This window comes from Myzus persicae, unplaced genomic scaffold (genome assembly GCF_001856785.1).
Source record: "Myzus persicae strain clone G006 unplaced genomic scaffold, MPER_G0061.0, whole genome shotgun sequence".
Taxonomy (NCBI): domain Eukaryota; kingdom Metazoa; phylum Arthropoda; class Insecta; order Hemiptera; family Aphididae; genus Myzus; species Myzus persicae.
In genome coordinates this window covers 49,433-73,918 of record NW_019104231.1, presented here as the reverse complement: position 1 = coordinate 73,918, position 24,486 = coordinate 49,433, and the positions used below count along the sequence as shown (strand labels likewise).

The window sequence follows — 24,486 nt, the reverse complement described above, 5'->3', positions numbered from 1 at the left end:
TATATATATATATTTTTGGAATTATTAAAAACACGAATAAATTATTTTTAAATATTACCTATGCAGTTTACTTTTTTTGTGTTATTTCTATAAGAAATAAATATAATATTGTGTGTTAGTAGCCATACTGTCAAATGGCCAAATTAAATTACAAATTACTATATGAGTACCTAAAGACGTTTCTTAGAAATGTACTATAAAATGCTACCTTAAATGTATAATTTATTAATCTATTTAAACTTAGGTAATTGGTTATGTAAAAGTAAAAATTCGAGTAAAAATTATTGCTTACCTACCTACAGAGTTAAAAATGTACATTCATAATTCATTTTATAAGTGATTCAATAATAATAAGTAAAGTATTGTGTGGGTACCTATGCGTAGTACGCCTTTAATATGGCAGTACCTAATGTCATGAATAAATGCCGAGTTTTATCAACAAGAATAACAATATGACAAAATTGTATTTTACATATTTATTGAAATTACCAATGTTAATAAGTATGCCTACGCATTATTTTACAATTACGCCGTTCAACAATAGTATGCATGATACTATTGCTATTGTGTAACGTTATGCCTTAACAATGATTGTAGAAACAAGTAATAATAAAATATTTGAAGTCATTAGATTAAAAACGAAACATAATCTCAAATAATGTGGGACGAAAAGAGCCAAGAGAGTAGACTGAAACTAAATTATCAATAATTTTTGTCGTTTAGATTAAATCTGGTCGTTGACAACAGATAAGATAAACATGCATGTGGTATGTATAAATAATGTATATAATATAATATACATGCATATTATGTGTATTATAATTGTTGTGTTTAAATACCGTCAAATACAATCTTATTATAACGGTTGCATTACTTTTTCTAAAAAAAAGCATCCATCTATCAATGTCTAATTCTAACGGATTCCTATAATTCTACGAAAATATGCATAGCTCCTCTCTGTCTTGGGATAACATAGAAGAGTAATATACATTATTTAGGCTTAGAGCAGCGTGGCCCCCCTGGCTTATATAAGCCTCGATCTTACGAGTCACCGAAATTCTATTGAAATGTAACACAAACAGTAGTAAAAACATTAAAATCTCATTCATTAATCATTATAATATAAGGTATTGATATTTATCTTTTTGTTCTTTGTTTAGGTATTATTTAGGTTAAAGTTCAGCTTGTTCATAAATTATAATATTTGATACTGTTGCCAAAAATTCGTTGATTTTTATGATCGGAAAATGTACATTATAATATTAACAGCGACCGTGTGTTTAGTATAGCGTTATAGTTTGTACTGACATGGGATATATAAATATAAGATACGCAAGCACATCATGCAGGGTTATGCATATTTTATACATTTTTTGCCTTCTACAAAAAAATTCCAGGTTCTTAAGTGTTTATGCATTGACCTATAAAAAGTATTGTATACATTATATTTTCTTTTAATGAAACTTTTTTTAACAAACAACTTACAGCAACTTTAGAGTGTCCCGCGAGTTACGAATTCAATTTAGTAGGTAGGTAACATTTAATATGTATGTCTTGATTTTTTAAATCCGTTTTTTGTAATAGATATAGGCATCTTATTAGAGTAAATGCCAAGACATGGATTGTAAATTGTAATTTTTTTCTTTTCATTAATTTAAACAGAAATTAAATTATATTCGTTCAACTGTAGGTAATTATATTATTATAATTAATTCTAGTATCTCTAGTGAATGAACTAATTTGTATATTTTTAGCAACTAATTTTACAATTTTTTTTCGTCAAAACTTATAAAAAATTAATAAGACATGGTCTATCAGAACAGTTAACACATATTTTATGTTTATTAATTTATTATTAAACAAATTTACAAATGTACGACCAAATAATATACCTATTTTAACGAACGTACATACATATTAAACACGTTAAAATGTCTTTATGTTGAATTAAATTACCTTCTTCTTTATTAGTGGCAGCAGCTATTTTCTAACTTTAATAATTTATAAGAATGATAATAAGGAGGATATCCGTATAATAGCAACTAAGTTTTATTTAATCTATCTGAGCTAAATAATAATGAGATTCTAGAACCAGAATTCAAATATAATAATATCAAAAATAGAACACTCGTCAATTTAACATCAAATGCTCCAAGGCCTAAGTTACTAGATGCAGTACTAAGGTCACCCGGTGCAATCACACCCATTGCACCCCACTAAATGCGGCCCTGAGTAAAATATGTAATTGCAACCATGGTTTGACTTTGTTGAGTATAGTTTTACCACAAATGTATAATTCCTGTTATATTATTGATTATAAATTAATTACAGTTTATTGTCGGTATTTATGTAATTCGAGTTCTTATGCTACTTCTAAACCTACCTTTTCTATGTATGGTATAAATTGACGATTAAACGACTAAAAAGAAGTGGGTAAGTAAGTTTTAAACCTACTCGTGAAAATTCGAAGTTAATTTAATTATTTTATTAACTTATTGATGGGTACTAGTACCCACCTATGTAATATGGGTCAAGAAACTGGTTGAAGCTATGGAATAAAATATGGGTAGTAATTTACTAAAAATTTAGATAGGACAGGTAGGTATCATTTATCATTTATGTACTAGTAGTTAGTATATAAACACTGAACATACAACCTATAATCATTGTAAGTCTTCTATATTTTATACAGAATATCAATACGTAGTTAGGTACTTTATAATTGTATATTGTGCCCAATAAGTTCGCAATTGGTTAGGTACCTATGTAGACTACTGTATTATAAAGTTATTTGTTTTAGATGGGATTTTCATATTATGTACCTACACATTATTCAATGTTAATTTAGATTTATTGAAAAGTAGGTATTTACTGTTTTGTTGCCAATCATTGATTAATATATTTTGTATTTTTAAGTAGATTTTTTGGTGTAATATATTTTCGTGATAAATTATCAATAAAACAAAATGGTATTTTGTCAAACTAAAAAAATATTTGACTTTTATATTTTTTTCTCAATTTTAATCGTCAACAAAACTGAATAAGCCGTTTCACCCATTACAATATTACAGCCAATACCGAATTATAGGCTTTTCCTATAAAGTAGGAAAGCAAGGCCGCAGCCAGGGAGGGGGCGGGGGGGGAGGGTTCATATATATATTCACATATGTATAACATATATATGTTCACATATATGTTATACCCAATATACCTTTTTGCTAACCGTTATTAAAAGTGAATCATTGAAATATCATCTAAGCAACTAAGCCCAAGAAATGTGTAAAATCATTAGAAACCGTTAGTTATGCACCTATCTATTGCACCTATTTAATTTATATTGAGAGGTACCTAATTTTTTTCAAATAATTAATTTGAATTGTTTTAATTTATTATAGGTAATTATTAAGCTCCTTTTTTGTTTGATGTTAGTATTTAAGCAAATATTTTTAGATAAAATCTTAACATAAAAAATCGGTAGTTTTTAGTTAGTTTGACATGAAGTTGAAATTAGTTAACAGTGCTGTGTTAATAATTACATTGTGGTATTGCGTAGCTTACATTAAGTTATATAATTGTATTTCTTTTATAAATTGTATGATGTTGGTGGTTGATTGTAGGTCTGGTCCTAGTCCCTTGTGCTTCTCCAATTTGTTGTAAAACATGGTGTTTTTTTCGTGTCTTCGTATTTTTGGCATTTAGTGATTATATGTTGGACTGCGTAGACCACTCACCACGTTTTGTATTTGGGTGGATCTTTTTAGACGTTTGCCAACCTCCTTAATAAAATAAAATAATTTATCAGATCTGATAAATTCTTACTATCTGAAATTGGCTGATGAGACATTCTGTAAATAATATCTAAGTATATCTAACGTATAAATATTCCACTCACACCCCTGTCATTAGAAAACAAGATAGAATTACAATAGAACTCAACGAAGCGGCGATTACGATAAGGTATAAGTACCTATATAGTTTGATAAATGTTTAATATTAGGTGTTGCATATTGGTTCTAACTACTGTTTTTGTTTTTTTATGTTGATTTCTATTCATTCGAGTTTGCAAACAAAATGTTTAACGATCTGATGTTTTTGGGTGGATTGATAAAACTCTGACTATTGTCACATTCACAGTGTTGTGGGTCTACGGAGTGTGTTTTTTAATTTTTATAATATAAGGATTTGAAAGGGTTTTTGTGTACGATTAAGACCATGAACGATTGCAAACGGTAAATACGAATCACGCTTAGGAACTAGAATTTTTTGGCCACTAATTCGCTAGGTAGGTACCAGGTAGTTACAACTATAAATGTAAAAGGTAACAAATACCTACATTATGTCCGGTTTGCTCTACATTTACAATCATTATTTATGTACTAAAATTAACTAACGTATTGCTTATAAATAATAATATGTAAGACAGTTTTAAACTAAAGGCTTAAAAAACATTTTTTTCTAGTATCATGTTGGCCAACTTTACATGATTGCGAGGCACAGCTACGAACAGACGGAAAACGGAGAGGGCGTAGAAACCATAATCAATGCTCCCTGCGAAGATCCCGTCCACGGAAAAGGGCAATTTACCGAAAAAAGGATACATTTGTCAAAGTAATCTTATTTTTGTCCATTACATTACACACAGACTTTAATGTCTTACGGATGCGCTGTAGGTTTTGTCTAACAGTTTTGATTTTATAAAGTTATATGTACCTGCAATATTGCATAGTACCTTAGGTATACAGTTATAAATTGTAATATAAATTATTATAATAATTATTAATTGGAAAACATTGGAAAAATACTTTTTGAAAATTCTTATCCGATAATATTATACAAATTTTTACCATTAGTATGTATTTAGTTTCTAATGTTTTAATCCATGATATATATCAATATATTACTTTTAAATCAATACCGTTTTAATACTGATTAACTATAATGATGAAGTCGTTATTAACTTATAAACACTAAATCATAATATATTTTGAACTTGATCACGTGTTTACTGATTAGGAAGGTAGTAGGTACCATTGTTTATTTTTGTAAGTTTAAGCGCTGAGAATATATATATTTTAAAATTAAAACTGTTAAATATTTTTTTCAGTCGTTTACCATATTGGGTTCAAGCGATCATTCCAAAACTATTTTATATAATTGAAAAATCGTGGAACTATTATCCTTTCACGATCACAGGTAATATTGATTAAAATAATATGTATTAAATAAATTCGTTGTTACCTATATTATAGTAAATACATTATAAAGTTTATAATTGAATTAGATTCTTGAAGTAGGTAAGTAAATCCAGTAGGCACGGTGCAGTAAGTTATATTAAGTCATTATACTCTTTAAATTCTAAATTATCGTCTTAAAATAATACATAGGTAAATACTATTAGTTGATTTTTTTATAATATGGACTTGTTACAAAAATTACCCAAAAAATAAATAATCAGTTATGTAAATTAAGGTAAAAATATGTAATATGTCAATAGGAAAAAAATCCTAAGATTTTGAATAAATTATTGATATTGGTGTAAATAGGTACATACGTGTATAATGAACTTCCTATCAGTTTTGTAATAATATACCTATTATCTACGCAGTACGAATAGTATAGGTACTATAGAGTTCCATGTATCATACATTGTAGATGTAGAAAGTTTGGAAAACTAAAGAGTAACGATATTACCATATATAGAGACATAGAGTAGGTAGTGTACAATACTATATAGGTTATAGGTAATTGCTATTTAGGTAACGACAATATACATTAATTTGTTGTATTTTACATTCGACTGGGTTATATATTACTAAAATATGACGAAATATTTAATACAAGGAAATTTGTATAAGTAACATTTGCATGGATACGTAGGTTCTGAAAATAACAGCTATACGGTATTGTAGTTACTTAACAGTTAACTTCAACACCAAGTTTAATATGTTTAGACTAATATAATATAACATAATATGTTTCTTTTGGTTGGTTTCATGTCTGTGCACGAAAATCAAATTTTCAGAATATACCGTAAGTATTTTTGACTATTATAATACAATATTAGATATTACGTTATCAAAAATCACTACTTTTGAGTAAATTAATATTTATTATTTTTTCTTCTGATAGTGCTCGTTTATTCCGAAGTTGAGCGTTACTATCCACACGAAATTCGAAGATAACTCAGGAACGACAGAGAACGTAATTATTCGTTGTTATAATAAAATATTAATTATTCTTACACACGTTTCGTGTACCTACTATGTTTGAAATTTTGTTATTGTTTAAAATTCATAGTGTCTCGGGTTAACCGGCGAGAAGCTAGTAGAAAGGATTGTGGATTTCGTGGACGTCGCATATGACGAAGTCAGTCCAAAACATTACAAAGAGGAAGAGGTACCTATAATAATAATAGTGTGAAAATATAATGTATATTACATTATAGCTTGTAAATGTGTAATTCTAATATTCTGATATTCTTATGGGCATATTTGATGAGATGGTATGGTTGTATGTGTGTTTATAGGATCTGAAGTTTTTCCAGTCGAAGAAGACCATGAGGGGTCCTCTGCCGGAAAATTGGAAAAATACAACTTCACCGATTATGTGCTCGTACAAAGTGGTCGAGGCGTCGTTCGAGGTGTGGGGCATTCAGTCCAAGGCTGAAGAATATATTCAAAAAGTAAATATAAAATATGTTTACTTTTGATATAAGTGTCATACAGTTATGTGGTATTTTTTTTTATTAGTTAACCCGCGGCAACATAGGCCATTGGGTGGGGTGTTTTTTTTAGCAGGTGTGTAACTATGGGGTAGGGTAGGTACTTTTGGTTTTGAACACGTGGATACGTAGGATTTGCAACTAAGAATCCAAGTGGTCGCTCGTCGGGAACTATAGTAGCACGGTACTGGCAGTCAAATCAAACTTGATTACAAACTATAAAAACAATAATAATTATTCTATATATAGTTTTCATGTTGCAAAATTGGTATAATAATATACTTGCATACCTTGTAAACTGTGATAACAAGCTTTAATGATGTACGTATATATTTTGGATTTTTACGCTAGTTGTGATTACTAAAAAAAATTATTTTTATCATGCATTTTTTTAAATGTTACTTACCTATAGATATTATGAGCTTTGTTATTTTAAAAATGGGCCCCTCATATGAGGCAGCAGACTATGCAGCGGCATACCCTGCATACCCCGTGGGCATGCCTATGCTATGTACTGTACCTACCTACCGAATAATAAAAAAAATGTTTTTATTTCTATTTTAGTGAAATGTTAAGACTTGAGATATTTGTAAATAATTTATAATTATTGTCGATAGGTGCACTAATAACTTAACGTTTAGGTATAATTATGTGGTACTTATAATACCTATATAAGTACCATGTAATTATGCTTGATTAATTGATATCTACCATCGGGACCCATTCCGGATATTGGTATTAGTGCGTATTACATATCGAGGGGGGGGGGGGTTGGTCCACAGAAAATCTTCGTTATTTCAAATCCCAAATGGCCACTTCGTAAATGATAAATTGTAGTATGTACTCCGTTTTAAACTCGAATATAGGTATAAACGAACGACAACAATATTCCAGTGAATCTGGTAATGTTTGTCTCCTTTATGTGTATAATTTATTGAAAAATTGGAACACAAATAATAGGTACTAAAAATGTATAATATTATATGATTGTTGTATTATTGTTGTAACAGTATTGAATTTATTATAAAACTGATTATTCTATTTATACAATATTTTTTCAATAGTATAGTACAACACGATACATAGATGTATTATAGATGTAATGTAAGGTAATCCTTAAACAAGTTTATATCTATACTAGGCTGCTGAGGTTCCCAACCAAGAAATGGCCTTTTTTCAATATTTATAATAATATAAATTATAATTTATACTTTTAATGATTAAATAGTGCATGTAAAAAAATCAGTTCCTATGACTCATGTCCTCATATCCATCATGACGAAATCATTTGATCGCCACGAACGCCAGTTAACTTATTTAATAATAATTTTGTGAAAACTGCTTAAAATTCAAGCTATTTAAATTTAAAAATCCTAAATATTTCAAAGCCAAAATTAGATGTTTTGGTTAGTTGTATCTAACCTAACAATCCAGCAGCTGATCGTCCAATAATCATTAGATCAGAAGTATAATAACAAATGATGGTTTTCAAACCTGTCTATTCTACAGATTGAACGAGATTTATCGTCAGAAATAAAAATTGAAAATATTTTAAGTATATTCAGTACAAGTAAACGTAGGATTGACTTGCACTTATCACGAGAGTTATTATAGTAGATACATTAAAATAAAATGTTTTTTATTTGAAATATTAGGTCAGAGTTAAAATGTAATAATAAAATATAACTTTTAAAATTGTTTTTTTTTTTTAATGTAGGTACTCACTTCTCAGTCATAATTCAATAAATATACATTGCATATTTATTGATTGACTATATAAATTTGAACTTTTTATAGAAGTATATATTGTAATTCAATACATTCAAGTTTAGCATAGTTTAATAAAGATAGTTAAGGACTTAAGTCCCCTTTGTTAATTAGGGTATGCTACAGCTACGCCCATTCAGTTGTAACTCTAAAAAATACAAAATATTTAAGCATATGCACAGTTCAAAATTCAAATTATATGAACTTTTAAATTTATTACTTTAAAAGTAAAAGTTAAGTTGGAAAAACTAGACATGTTATGCTTGAGTGAAGGGTGTGTCCATACACGTTTTCACGATTTTTGTTTGTAAGTAATACAATAATTACACAAATAAACATCGTTAGGTAAATATTTCTTGCAGAACAAAAAAATATCAATTAAAATAAAAATCCTAAGTAACGACTTGTATTTTTCGCAGACAATTCGTGAGATCTTGTTGCTCGGTCACCGCCAGGCCTTCGCGTGGATCGACGATTGGATATCGATGACGATCGCAGACGTGCGCACTTACGAGTGTGAAATGCAACGTAAGACCAACACCAAAGTGAACGCGTGTGTGTCGGACACCGAGGCCAGCGAAAAACCAGCGGAATTTGATGGCGAAGGTGGCGGCGGGGGACTTAAGTCTCCTAAATCTTTTTTACCATTGACCAATTTGTTCTCTCCTTCGTCTTCGTCGTCGTCGTCTGGTCAAAACAATACCTCATGGTTTTCCTGGTGATGACTTCGACACCTGTCTTATCCGATTACGTAACAATACCTAAACATTGGACTTCAACACGCAAATTTTTTTCTCCTCCTTTTCCATCATGCGACTTTCACTTTCGGACGAGCTTTAACATACGTATCTTATTTCATATATTATTATAATTAAAATTCATTTCTTTAACGACACGTATTCCAACTTTTCGCTAATCGTATATATATTATAATAGATATGTTTATAATAATATTTTCTTATAAACATTACTCTGCTTACAAAATATTTATCTATCATATATATTTCGTCTAAGCCATTTCTCTTTATTTTTTCCAGTAGTTTTAGATTTTTTTTTAAAATTCATTATTCGTTGTATTACATATGCAGTGTTTAACAATATTTTTTGAACAAATTTTTGATAGAAATCATTGATTACATGATGGTTAACAGCATCAATTCTCTGAATAGAACGTATATTTATTTATTTTCATTGAACCTCACCTTCATATATATCGATTTAATACGCACCAACAGTATTAATACGTCGGAACGGGTTTTCTCGTTGACTCAATATACTTATACACTGCTGCCGCTTTGTATTGTTCGGTAGAGCATAATGCAATTACGATCGAAATGATAATATGCTTTACAATTGTCTTCAAACGAGAATCGCATTTCGTTCACAAACTATCGATTTCAATTATTGCTACGAGCGTGTGCAGTATAAGTTAATTTTCAGTGCCTCCTGAATGCGTACCTACCGATATGAGGGATAAAAAAAAAATCGTCATTTTTAATCACCTAGAGAGTAGATGAAAATAACAATTATCATTATTATATGATATTTAGTTTCTAAATAATGCTTATACCTATTATAACTACTTTTTAATTAAATACACTGATACCCCTCAATACAATTCAACATAACAGTTATTATATTTAGTTATTGTACGCGTATCGAACACGATTTATTTTGTATTTAAAATAGTATCACTATTATAATAATTTCCTAATGTTGTACCTATCTGTTCTATATATTAATATACTATGCATATTGCAGGTACCAGTAAATTTTGTGCTGTGTAAAATGTTTTATCATTTCCACCGATTTAACTATAATATTATATACTCACACACTTGTATTATGTTACATGAACGAAGAACACTTCAGTATTGTCAAAATTCGTAGTTTTAATTATTTTATTTTTTATTACCTAATACGATTGTGTTGTTTTGTATGTTTTAACTAAATACGATGTTCTGAGACTTATTCTCAAAACAATTTTTTTTTACTTGTTCACTCTCATTTTTTTTTTGTTTTTAACCTAGACAAGTTATGTTGATTTTTTATGTCAATGTATCACTTATACTATTTACACTAATATTTGGGCAAAGTTGTTAATATTATATATTTTTTTAAGTAGGTTTACAAACAAAACACGTTGGTGATATCGTGATGGGCTTTGAAATCTTATTGATACAATAATACAAGTAGATAGAGATACCTACTATGTCTATATAATATTCTAAAACTTGTATACCATAACTTTTTGGAGCAATCGAGCAATAAATATTATCGTTTGTTAAAACAATATTATACTTACTGTTCATGTTTACTGAGTCATAAATCTGTTCCTTGTTATCTCGTGGTTGTCGCATTTGCTTCATGAAGGGGGGGGGGTGACTAGTTAGACGTCCATAGTAGTATAGGCACTTCGAGCGGGAACGTCTTTTAGGAAAATGGACGCGTTATACTTAGCTGTTTTGACGTGAGATTTTTCGACGACACCAGTCAGCAATATGGCACGGGTGGCCGTAATTTTTCGGAATTTATTTCAGGTCCACCGTGGTACAACTGTCGTTGCACCAAGTCGTTTCAGCGGGTACGAAATTCGGCGAGTTGTGCTCGTCTCCGACGCCACAGAACAAATGCATGAGCGTCAACAAGACGGACGGGTATCGAGTGACTTGCAGTGGCGGTTTCCGCGAGGATTACTCGGCCGAAGAGTGAGTAAGTCGCTGGCGATTATTCGCATGCACCTAAAATATTATAGCGTCAAACCTTTCGAGATATGAGTCACTTACGAGATTTTTTGGATGACATTTTGATTGATGTTGTTTAAATTAATATTACCTACAGGCAGGGATGGGCAAAACTTACCTCTTCACGTATTTAAAATACAAAATACACTATACGAATTTGCGAGATGAGTACAAGATACTTTTAAACTATGAGAGGAACCATATGAATGCATTAGTTCTATTCAATGAATGTGACGATGTTCATTTTTTATTGTTTTCTCGTGTCAAAGTTCTTCACAAGTTGTTCTTAGTGCAATTACAAATATTTAAAAATACATTCTCATGGGTTTTTTTTTACATCGTTTAAAGTTCAAATGTTCACAACATTTTGAAAATATTGAGTTCAATTTTAAGATAAGTACATATTTATAAGTATTTGAAAAACGTTATAAACTGCGCTTTTATAATACTACTTAATGCACTGAAGAAATGACTATTCGAAAAAATTTTCCAAGACAAGTAAAAAATTGTATAAGTTTGTATTATAATATTATTGCAACTATCTGTATAATTTATAAGTTATTATTAGTTATTATTATTTGTTTACAAAAAGGTTAATCTATAACTGTACAATTCTTTGTAATTGACCTTTCTTCACTGTGACTGCCGGCTCCGTGAAACGTAAATTACACAGTTTGGGGAAACAATTTGATCTAAATTTACAGATGTGTCAATAATGAGTGAAAAATGTCTTTAAAATATAAATGAAATGAACTAATCAAAAAAGTTAATAAAATGTACAAATATGCAGAATAAATGTTCATTATTTTAATTCTTTGAAAGGCGAAAGGAATTTTGTGCTTTGTAATGCATTGCTCTTTATAAGTTAAAGTGATAAGCATTCAAAGATTAGATGGGCAGAGTAAATTGATACAGGGTGAATCCCGCAAAATGTTGTCCACTGCACCGCTAATCTAAGAAATTAAATACTTGTAGCTTATGAAGTCATCTCCGAAATTTGATTTTTATGCTATGAAATACTCCAAATAATATTCTGCTTCGGAATATGAAGTAAAAAATATATGGTGTCATTCAAAAAAACAATAAATAAAAAAAAATAACGATAAAAATAGTAAAAAATATAATTTTTTATTCAGAAATGTTGTTTTGAAATAACATGAAATTATCAAGAAAGAATATTTTCAAAAAAGTTTAATTTTTTTGAAACAATGATCTAAATTAAAAAATAATTTATAAGTTATTAATATTTAATTAAATAATTATTTACTTTTAATTGAAATACTGTCCATCACTGCATATAAGCACTTAAAAATTGATGCAAAGTATATATTATGGAGGCTATATAATTATTGTTCGAAATAACTGTTTGTTAGTTATTTTTTATTTCAAACGCTGACGCTCTGTCATTGGCCGTTGGACAAATTCGACCCAGCCATGTCGTTGCGTCCTTACCCAAAACTCGTGAAGTTGACGATAACCAAAAGCAAAATCAAAGAAATTATTGGTGAATTTCCGGAGTTCTTGCAAAATTTAAAGGTAACTATTTCGGAACCTTGGTCTAAACATATATATGTTTAACTTTATTGTTATGTATAATAAGTATTATTGTCAGTCGCCACTCAAACATGCTTATGTATAGTGCATATAAATATTAATAGGTACCTACATAGATATTCGTTTAGTAGCTGATTTGTAACTAAATACCTACTTATTTACTAATATTTAGTGGGGAACTAAACGCATTTGCTATTTTAATTCCTCATTATAAAATGTACAAGAAAACTATTATTAATCAAAAATTAATTAAATTAAATTATGATTACAATAAATTAGGTTATAACGATAAAATGTAAAATATTGTTTTTCTTTTATTAACTTATAACAGGCTTCAATGAAATTACCAATTAAGTAGCAAAGGAAACACTTCCAAATTTGTATATTTTGCATTCTTCTCCACATTTTCATTTTGAATACTGACCATGTACGTTTAATACATAGTTCGTGTTATACCTAGATTAAGTTTTAATGTCTACAATTTTTTAAAGAATAATTGGCCGTTTTAGGAATACATCACGTGTCGAATGAATATTGATATTTAGTTATACTTCATATTTTAAATTTAACTTACGTATTAACATCAGTGGCGGATCGAGGGAAGAGGGGGGCTAGTTGACCGTGGTCCCCTCCAAAGACCATATTTAGAAAAAAATTGTACTTTGTTAAAAAGAAAATTACAAAAAAAAACATTATAACATCGAAAAGTCTTCGAAGGTAGCCGCCCGTAGTCGACATTATTATCTATAAACAAAAATAGTTAGGTTATTTACTATAAATTACTAAATCGTATTATGGTCTGGTTGATCACCCTTAAACTTAAAGAAAGGTGGGTAGGTCACCTGTCAAACGAATGCCAATATATAGGTATATACGTCTGTGTATAACAATAGTATGTCTGTAAAGTAATTAAAGTTAGTTTGTATAATTTATGTTAATACCATCGTGTAAAAAGTTATTTAACATTATAATTCATCACAAAACTGACGTCGGTATATATCTTCTCTATATACCTAATATATCAACTTTTAGAACTGAGCTGAACGAAAAAACATATTTTAATGAGATGAATTCTGTAGACCATTTTAACATATAGTTTCGTAGGTAGTAAAAACACTTTTTTTCTTATCTTCGACTTCTGTATGTTAATATTATTGAAGAATATAGAAAATACACCGATATTGCGCTTTTTAAAAAAAAAAATAGCTCAGTTTCCTCTTTACATCTCATTATCAGACGAAACATAATACTTTATAGGTAGTATACAAGGTGTCAAATTATGTGAAATAATATGTTATGGTTTACTGTGGCATAGGTAATTTAGTAGTGATCCTAAAGGGTTACCATAGTGGTATACCCAATATATTGTTGTCCTATTGTGCTCCATAGGAAAAATATTGCAAATTTGCAATTTATTGTTAATCTTAATCCGAATCCTAATTCGTAGAATCAGAATCCTATAACTCATGGTCTTATATAATTATATTTAGTGTACCTACCTATATGTGTACTTGGTCCATGCCTATCGTTCGCACCAACGAAAAAAATAGTTTTTAATAGTTTTTTAAACGTTTCTAATTCGCTGACTACTTCATGGCGTACAGGGAATAGCAATAATGATTAAAATATAATGCAATATAATAATAAACAACCTATATTGTATTACAAATAAATAGAATAATAAACTCGAGTTAGTTTAAACGTAGCCAACGTAGTAATGCCAACTTGATAAATAGTATTTGTCTTAAGAAGACAAACATATATTTAGCTCAGTTTAAAAGAAGTTAATTAGTTTTTAAAATTATTATCTGTGTTACACATAATAATATAGTGATTGTGTGCAATTTTCAGTTTTTTTTTCAAATAATTACAATTGTTTGCTCAGCTAAATTATTAAATCAAGAAATATTTATTTGTTTATTTTTATTTAAAACCATTGATTGATTGAGAATATCCAGAGTGATTGAAAAAATGTATAAATATTTTTAATATTTAATTATCAGTTTTAATTTTCATGTTCATGTTGGCCGTTACCTACTGTATCATTGTAAGTTGTAGGTACCTACGTATAGATTGTATAAAAAAAAAAATTGTATGGCTTGTGATGTGTATGGCATATATTATTATGTGTATGTGCTATAGGGGGCAGTGTAAATACAAATCGAGCTTATGGGTTTTAGAAACTTTTTTTTGTACCATGGTTATCTGGACACTTGGTCAAAAGGTCGAATCATAGACTATTAGATAAGTAACTATGCCAGTCACTTTTTTCTTATAACCATTCGTTTTTCCTCCAATATTCCTATGGGTTGGTCATATTTCTTTATTCTGTTTGGTTTTTGCAATAAATTATGTAATGGATATGCAGAAAGAGATAATGTATTAAAATGTACGTTATATACCCAAAGGTAGGTTGTTTACGCATAGTGAAATAACGAGCATCTTGAGTTCATTTTTGTTCGAAAAATGTAATCACTTCAAAATATACTTACGGGTTAAATATGTAGATGTATCCGGTAAACATCAAAACCTTCTTAAAACCATATGATAATAATTTTTAATAGAATTGAATTAAAAATCATTGTTTGATAGTGTTTTTCAAAATTGTACCATAATTTAACGCAACATTTTTCTTTAAAAATAAAATATTATAAATTGACGGAGATGAATAGTTAGTATTGTGTTTGATATTGCGTTTATAGCGCATGAATTTTTTTTTTTAAATATGTGTGATTGGAAATTTGGAAAGAGTCTTAGTCGACAGAATATCTGAAAACATACCTACTTGGGACGATTCGTCTTTGTGAAAAATAAAAAAGTTTTGTACAACGGACAACTTTTATAATATTCAGGGAGTTCACCAGGGGACATAAACCGTCTTATATTTTGCTAAACATTATGCGTTCGTTAGAAATTGATCGTTTAAAAATTAAAATACAAAAGGTGGGACGTTTAAGCTCGTATAAATTTTATTAATGGGTAAATACAAAACATTGTTCTTCCCATCAGTTGACTCGAGTTCTTGTCGTCTTGTAAAGCTGTACGTCGTTAACACTGTTTAGTATCATTGAGTTGGGTATGTACTTTAGATTTCCTTATTAGGACTGTTTTAAAATTCTATTGTCCAAGAGATCCACCTAGCGAATAGTGAAATTTATGGCGTTGAAAAATGAAACATAATTACTACACGGTTGGGAATTTACGTACTTACCTAGTTAGTTACTTTACGATTCAAAACAAATTCTAAACTCGTCATAACTTATCGCAATTAAAAATTGCTTATACCAGTTATACCTTGATATTTTATTAGTACCTATTATCATTATTTTTAAACGTTTATTTCAAGATATTATTTCGATTTTAATTCATCAAAATTACCTAGCACATTTTTTTGGACATTAACAGTACCTATATGAACTCAAATTGTATTTGTCTGGGTTGGTTTGGATCTAGTAAGATTGATACAACTTGACAAGATTTGATTTTGATTATATAAAATCGATGGTTTAAATACTTGAATATACCTACTATGACAAAGAAATTTTGATTTTGAATATTTTTTGATCGTTCTGAGTGCTGGGGTTTTTTTGGAATCACAAAACTTGACTTAGGGAATGAGTGTAATACGTTAATTGCATAATTTCGTTGAATATTTTATATTTTTAGTTTAATTCAAGTCAAATAGGTAAATTCTATACTTCTAATGAATAATGATCATTCGTAATAACTGAGATTCTTCTTTTTTTAAAAATAAATAATTATCTGATTCCCATCGTGGTTTTTTCGAATACAATAGGTATAGAATTTGACCTAATGCTATAATACATTTATTTATAATTTTATTTTCTTTTGAATCAGTGCTTTTATAATTGTATATTTGTATTTGCCTTATAATATTTGTATGTATAAATTGTAAGGACTTGTTCTCTTATCTCATTAATTATTTTGAAGTAGATTAAATATTTTATTTTTAAAATTCATTTTATCTCATATAATATACTGATTATACATCAAAGTGTATTTTTTGTTCGTATACAAATAGATAAGGTTTGTGGGTTATATGGTACCTAATGTAGTTAATGAGTAACTTATTTTGTTCGTTTTAGTATAGGTGTATACAACAATAATGTTATATTTTGCAATACATTATACACAATATAAGATATTTATATATATGTTAAATTATACATATTATGGGTGTTTAAATTAATTGTTAACTTATGAATTTACACACACACACACACACACACACCACATAATAATTAATATAGGGATCTATTAATATGCCTATTGGTTATAGAAAGTAGGTAGATATCAACTAGTAAATGTAAATGTAAATGTAATGTCATGAAGTTAAATTATCAAATAAACCAATAAACAAAACAAACCTTCCGGTAATTTGTTGGTTTTTATTTATATCTATATAGTGTTATATATTATATTAATTGGGTTTTAGTACCTAATGAAAATAACGAGTGCATGACATTATTAATATGATACATGCATGTATCATTATGGAGAGCTTACCGCAATGGGCTTTCATTAAGTATTAAATTTATTTTGTATAGTATGTAAAACTAGTAACGATTAAAGTATAAAAGTATATATTTGTAAAATATTTTACAACGAAATAATAATTAATGCAGCATTATTTTTATACATTAATTGTAGACTTTAAATTTATCCCATTTGAATTTGGAGCGTGTTAAGTATAGTGCATTTAAGTATTTGTCGTCTTTGGAGGTTTTGGATTTGAGTTACAATAAATTCAACCACTTATACTCCCCTTCAATGGAATATTTACCGAAATTGAAACAAATTTGGTTAGCTGGTGAGTAATGAGTTAATTATATATATTTATATGTGTTGAATACTTGCATGGTCTTATCGGCAGTTCTAAGATAATTTAAACTACCATATCTTTTAGGAGATTTTTGGTTTTGTAAAAACGATTTGTATTGGTTACTCCATGTATCAAAAGATTCGCTGACATTCAAAGTGATGGATTTCAACCGCATGACTTGTGGCGGATATAAATACATTGGAAAACCTGTGATCCCCGTATTGCGGCTATTAAGTGTATGTTTATTATATTTTACACTTTTATTTGATAGGTACTATACAGAACTCAATAACAATTCAATTTTACAGTTTATAGATTTATTATTTTCTTATTATGTTTTATTGTTGTCATATTTTTTTATTTGCAATTGTTAAAAGAAAGGTTTATATAAGGGTGAGATAACCAAGGCGTGTCATTTCAAATTTTTCAGTGATATAAATTACAATTTTTTTTATAAATACAATTTAAAGCTCGCTATTTTACTGTTCTTAAAAATGGTATTACTTTTTTAAAATCTCTTGTCTCATGTAATATAGATGTTAATTCACCGTTATCAAGCATGCTCACCCAATTTTTTTGTACCACTCATCATCGAGTGTTATGTGGCGATACAATCTTCTGTTTTGACATTTTATGTCTTTGCTTTGGCACATAGAATCAAAAAACGTTACGTTACATAAAGCGTTACGAAAAAAATTGCCATGGAAACAAAAAAATAAAACGAATCGTAGACTGAAAATAAAAATTTATACATATAATATAAAATAATAATAAATTAAAAAAATTGTATACTAATAGCAGTCGTGTCTTTATTTTTTATCAATTACCCTATAAATATTATCTAGTTATGTACTACATATGATAGCAAGGACAGCAAAGACATAAAATGTTATTCAGACATACCTAACCTAACCTAACCTGTCAATTGCAGACTCGTATGTAATATGTTTTTTTTCGAATGAGAACCCCCTTTTTTTCTGTAAATTATTTGGTGGATACTTTTTTTGAAAATTTTTATACACCCATTTCAAAATTTGGACGAGTAGTTTCTCAGTTAAAATGTTTATTTTAAGAATATTAGTTATAAAAATTAGTTTAAAAAAGGTAAAAACAGATGTAATATTGAATCTAGTATGTAGTTATTATACTTGAACCATTTTTACAAATTATTAATGTTGATGAATTAATATTAAACACTAACATTTTTAAATCACCATAGCCTCGATACCTTCCAAACCCAATTTATTATCCTTATTTAGTTTTAATATTAATTTTAAGCTAAATAGCTAAAAAACTACTTGTTTTAATTTTAATTCTTATACATCAAAGTTTTCAGAAAAATGATCTAGTAAATAAATTATGCTCAAATGGGGCGGGTTCTTGTTTTAAAATGTATTATTCATTACCATAGAAACTTTAGGGCCCAAATAGGCGACCGGATTTTATAATATATAGAGATAGATTGTGGTAAACAGACAGTGACATTTTTTTCCTGCCGGTCTGTTAGCCCAGTTCACCGGCTCCTGCATATTTACCGCACTAGGAGGAACGCGGTGACCGACCGGCCAAATTCGGTTTCCTGTTTGGACCCTTCGTTTCGAGTAAGTCACGTCCGTAATGTTTTTTGGTCGCAACGGCTTAGCCCACGAATCTGACGTACGCTACCGAGCCTCAGAAATTTCACTTAAAAAATGGTCTTTGAGTTTATTTAAAAATTCCAAAAATCAGACTTTGAATAATTTCATTATTAAAGGAAAAAATGAAGGTTAGCATGATTGGTGAATTACCCTCTATATATTAACGAGAAAATATTTAGATACATATAACATTTTTATATTAAAAATGTTTAATTCAGCCGTACTTAGGATCCTAAAGTCGACAAATGTTTGTTTTAATAGATTTTATAATCATATTTGATTTAATACTTATTAAATATAAAAGGGGATATTAAATATATAAAAATTAATGTATGTGTTCCATCAGGATTTGGAAAAAGAGTGTCCTAGCAGTCCTCCTGACTATTGTGTCTGTACGCTGGACAACGTAGTGCGTGGTAGGGGCCCATCGTTTAACTTACATCCAGTGATAACAGTCGATTGCAGTTATAGAGGCTTAAAAATGCTACCGAAAATACTTCCACACAATACCACAACACTATTAGTCCAAGGAAATCAGGTAAGATTATTTATTATGTTCTGAAAACGTTATATTATCAGCAATAGGCACGTATTTAGGCAGGGACGGGAGGGTCCCTCAGTGTACCGTGTTGCCTGGGATATCAAATTTTTTAGTCCATTTAGGGGGCTTTAAATTGATACTGAAATATTATTATCGTGTATTAATTGTATCAAAGAATGAATACATTTATATTTTTATATATTTTAATTATTATTATATAAGCTTCAGTTAAAAGCAATTATTACAGCTCAAAAACGTATATTGTTTTCATTAATTGTTCGGAAAATAATACAAACATTATAAACAGTTACAAAAATATTTAAGGTCAACTATTGGGAATTAAAATCAGAAATCTTAAAAAGTGAGCTGATCGATCTCAAGTAGGCATTATGACGAGAGACTCCATACAAATGTGAGGTGTGCTTTTTCGAACACTTTTGGCATTCCGTCTTCAAATGACCGACTCGGAGCCGACCGCTGCTGAGACAATGAAAGCAATGTTTGTGAGCCCATCGGTTTTGTTCGTCTAATGACTATGACTAGAATTTTGAACAATATCTAAGGTTATGAGAACTGGAACAGCATGGGCACGACGCCGGGATATTTCCTAAATTTTTACTCTCAGGTTTGGCAGAAATTAGGGCCACGTGATATTTTTTTCCTGACCGATGCTTGACGGATGGCCCGGTTGCCGAAAACAACTTCGATGGGGCGTTGTTCTTTCTCAAGTCATCAAAATTTTAGAGTATGATAATGCGATCATGAACAAATTGTATTAAATTTTTAACAGAGAGATAATTGGTATTGTTCGAACCAGAGGACTAAAACAATTTCCTAGTGCCGAGGCGCAAAGTACAAAAATCCAGTGAAAACAAGATAAATGACCAGAGGTTAGGAATATCCAACGTAGAATGTAGCGAAATATTTCATCGAAAGTTGCGAAGAACGTAGTTAAATATTTGAGTGACTCTTGAGACGACGACGGCTTATTCAACAAATTGTCGATTAACGATGTAGCAACTACACAAGGTTGATAAAAACTCGCGGACAACCTTGAACACGTCAACTTATAATTTTCTTCCGAAGCGGATTTTTCGCGGATCCATGAAGACAGCCCAAGCTTGTCGATGTTTGATTAGTCCCGGATAAACATTGACTAAAGCGGTGAACTTATCCAGAAACATTGGCCACATATGAAAATCACCACTAAATTTCAGTAATGGAATTTTAGAGAGGTCCAAAAAATATGTGATTGATCATAACACATAATTCACCGGGTAATCCCTCCGAGTACTCGTCCGATTTGTCCAACATAACTAAATGCTCCAGAACAGTCGTGGCATTGAATTGGGACCACCAGGTATCTAAACGATCAACGTTTAACTAGAACGCGGGTATAAGTTTGGGCTCAGCACCTAAGCGCATTGCGGTAGAGTGCACTACTTTTATGTTTTCTCGTGCTTGAATGTGGTTGTGTTGTCTGATATCCCAATTCAAATAACGACTCAAGGGTCAAGGTAGCTGGAGTGAGGCAACTTAGGTTTTTTGCGTTTTACAAGTTGCATATTAAAAATGTCTTATTCTCCACATAGTTATACTCTGGTAGCTAATGTACTTGTCCAATTTTCTTTAGCTGAACGACGACATACTGCGGGTATTAGGTTCATTGAATTCTTATTGAATGACAATAAAGTAGAATCTTCTGTAATCTTACGTTTAATTGTTTTAAGGTATACCTCAGCATTCGACCCGATCCCCTGCTCCTTATTTTGCGTCCCACATAACACCACTAATTATTTTGCAAACTAGCTATTGAGGTGAATAATGTCTAACGCCGATGCGGACCCTAATTTTGATATTAGTTTTTAATTATTTATGAACAGCTTTTTTGTCTGTTTCTTATTGTTCTATTTCTGAACTATTGTTGCCATTTTTGAAGTATATGTTATAAATATAAATACAAATTGTATAAACTCAATATGAATGTAAATAATGTGATGTAATCTAATGTAACGCTAGTGGCCTAAGTCGAAGGTGCAGAAATGTATGATTTCATCATCAATACAAAAATGTGCTCTGCCCGTAAAATAACAATTTAAAAATTTGAAAAATTAAAAATTAAATCATTATTATTGTATTTGCCTTATTGACTAGTGATGGAGGTGTTCTAACTACGCTATTATATAGTTTGTTATTGACGGCAGAAATTTGAATTATAAATTTGGGAAACAAAATAAAATACGAATAAGTAGCTATAGTTCTGTGTAGGTACATCTATAATAGATATAAATCTCATCAATTTATCTCTTTTTCGATTCAACTCTTCGCTTGAGAAAATTGGCGAAGAAAGAGGATAAATTAAAGGTTTTTTTAAATTAAAACAGTTTGCATAAAATATGCCTGTAGTTATATCAACATTTCAGAGAGTACATAGTCTGTTAAATAAATAAATAAGTAAAAAATTAGATTATATTATTATGGCAAATTGTATATTATGTAAAAGAATCGGATAACTATATTTTTTTTGTTTTGAAAATACGGTTTGTTGGTATTGACTGTTGAGAATTGACCCCAAGAGCTTAGAAAAAAGTTGCTAATAACAAAAAAAATTCTCATTAATAGCTAACGTTGAAAAATAATGGTCTTATAACATTTTTAAGCCCACGTATTGTTATAAACGTGAAATCGTGTATTGGAGATCGGCTTAAATATAGTAATAAATACCCAAGGGTATAAGGGATAATATCGTAATAAATTAACAGCGTGTTTTGTACTATACCCTATTATAAATAGTAACGATTGTTGGTAAATTTAGATATCCACATTGGACGATTTGCTTACCAATCGCTATTACACAAAACTTTTGGACATTCATTTGGACTACAATCGGATTAGTTCAATAAGCATATTAGAAGGATCACATTGGTTGGCACGCTGCAGAGTTATGAGTTTTAAAGGAAACAATTTGACTAAAGTTAGTGATGATTTTTTTTTTTTGAACCAAATTATTTTAAGTTTATGAATGTATTATGCTTAGTATTATTTTATTGAAGGTACCAACATATGCATTAGATAATGCGTTCCAGCGAAATCGTAACATCGTTCAACTTTATTTAGGTGCTAATCCTTGGCGTTGCAATTGTTTGTTTGCTCCGGCTTTTCAGGTAAATCCACATAAAATGGTTCATGTGATTTTATGTAACTTTTGTTTTTATATACTTTCGGGATTTTTTAAGGACTTTTTGATTAAATATCAATCACTGATAATGGATTTATCAGATATTAAATGTTCATACCAGCAAAATGATGAATATTACATGACTCCAGTAAGTGCTTTTGTGAAAATTATGTAACTATTTTCTCTTATTTAAATAACATTTACAACGTGAGGAAACGTAAGTATTAAGCACTTATATTACCTATATCTGTTCAAAATTCGACGTATTAGATCAATGTTTTTGATATTCTTCATCTGAATTCTTAAGTAACAAAGTGCATCAAATATGTTTAAAATTAAATTAGGATAAATAAAAAATGTGTTATTATTTTAGAATTAAATTTAACTGAAAATAGAGCTTTATGAATTTTAATAATATATCATATATAAATTGGACTTAGTTTATAATTCAACGCGTTTTATTGAAGAAAATAATACAATAAATAATTATATACAGCAGTTAAATAACTTTTTCGCATTATTTTAATTTCGAGTTTTAATTGTAATTATTGTAATTAGAGTTAAAATATGAATTTTAGATTTAACACATTACACATAATACATTTTATAATTAAAAACAAACATAATATACATAGTATACCTATTGAGTCAAATATCCTTAAACGTTCTTCGCATTAATACTTTGTGTATCACAAACATTCTACACATCTACTTCCCGCTTAAACAACAGTTATAATTTGATCCTATTGATAGAATGTTGAGTACGAGCAATAATTAATTTAAAGATTTTGATTTTTTTAATGATGCCAGGTAAAATTTTCATTATAATCTTAAATAGGTAAAACAATTGTAATTGTGTTGTTATTAATTATTTATGTGTGCATCATGTAATAATTACATTAATAAGTATTTGTATTGTTTGTACTGTACTGAGTAATAAAAAAATACAATTTAAAATTAAAACTACCTATTTATTTTAGATTCACGATCTTCCCAGAAATACATTGTGCAGAAATTCTGCGACGGACATGGTGAATTTTTGGGATAGTTTAAATGTATTGTTGGCTAGTTTGATAGTTGTTGTAGTTATTAAGTTTATTTACGATTATGTACTGTATAAAAAATATGGCAGATTACCCAGGATTATCACATTATTACCTTAACACTTAAAATATGTATGTCTTTATCGTTTTATTATTGAATTTAAATAATAATATAGGTAATATGATTTGCAATATGTTCTTTTGTGTGTTATATTTAATATTTACTGTTGTTAAATGAACATTTACTTGTATGTCAAAAACTAATCCAAATCTTATATTATATTGCACACATATATTACAGAACAATTAGTAGGTACAAAGGTACGAAAAAAAATGTACCGTGATTGGTTAAAAAACATTTAATTAATGTTTTCCATTTGGATGAAATTTGAATTCTGATGACAACGATATAATATATTGTTTTTTTTACAAAATTAATTTAATAATTTATTCTACAA

General features: G+C 29.1%; 2 protein-coding genes across 3 annotated transcripts; both read left to right on the top strand.

Annotated features, from left to right (window-relative positions):
- The first annotated feature begins 758 nt into the window (after window positions 1-758).
- On the top strand, window positions 759-9,210 carry LOC111040254 (cytoplasmic phosphatidylinositol transfer protein 1). Its single transcript, XM_022324085.1, has 4 exons — window positions 759-767; window positions 6,298-6,396; window positions 6,527-6,682; window positions 8,908-9,210. The coding sequence occupies exons 1-4, from the start codon at window positions 759-761 to the stop codon at window positions 9,208-9,210; spliced, it is 567 nt and encodes a 188-aa protein (XP_022179777.1).
- A 1,677-nt stretch (window positions 9,211-10,887) lies between these two features.
- LOC111040256 (protein singed wings 2) lies at window positions 10,888-24,486 on the top strand. 2 transcript variants are annotated; one of them, XM_022324088.1, is made up of 10 exons: window positions 10,888-10,958; window positions 11,029-11,196; window positions 12,606-12,768; window positions 17,458-17,617; window positions 17,714-17,865; window positions 19,613-19,804; window positions 22,623-22,781; window positions 22,861-22,971; window positions 23,044-23,133; window positions 23,966-24,486. In XM_022324088.1, exons 1-10 carry the CDS (start codon window positions 10,930-10,932, stop codon window positions 24,146-24,148), a joined length of 1,407 nt encoding a protein of 468 aa, XP_022179780.1. In that variant the 5' UTR covers window positions 10,888-10,929; the 3' UTR covers window positions 24,149-24,486. The 2 variants fall into 2 exon arrangements, with proteins under 2 accessions (XP_022179780.1, XP_022179781.1); XM_022324089.1 differs by lacking the exon at window positions 10,888-10,958 and having other exon boundaries at window positions 11,108-11,200.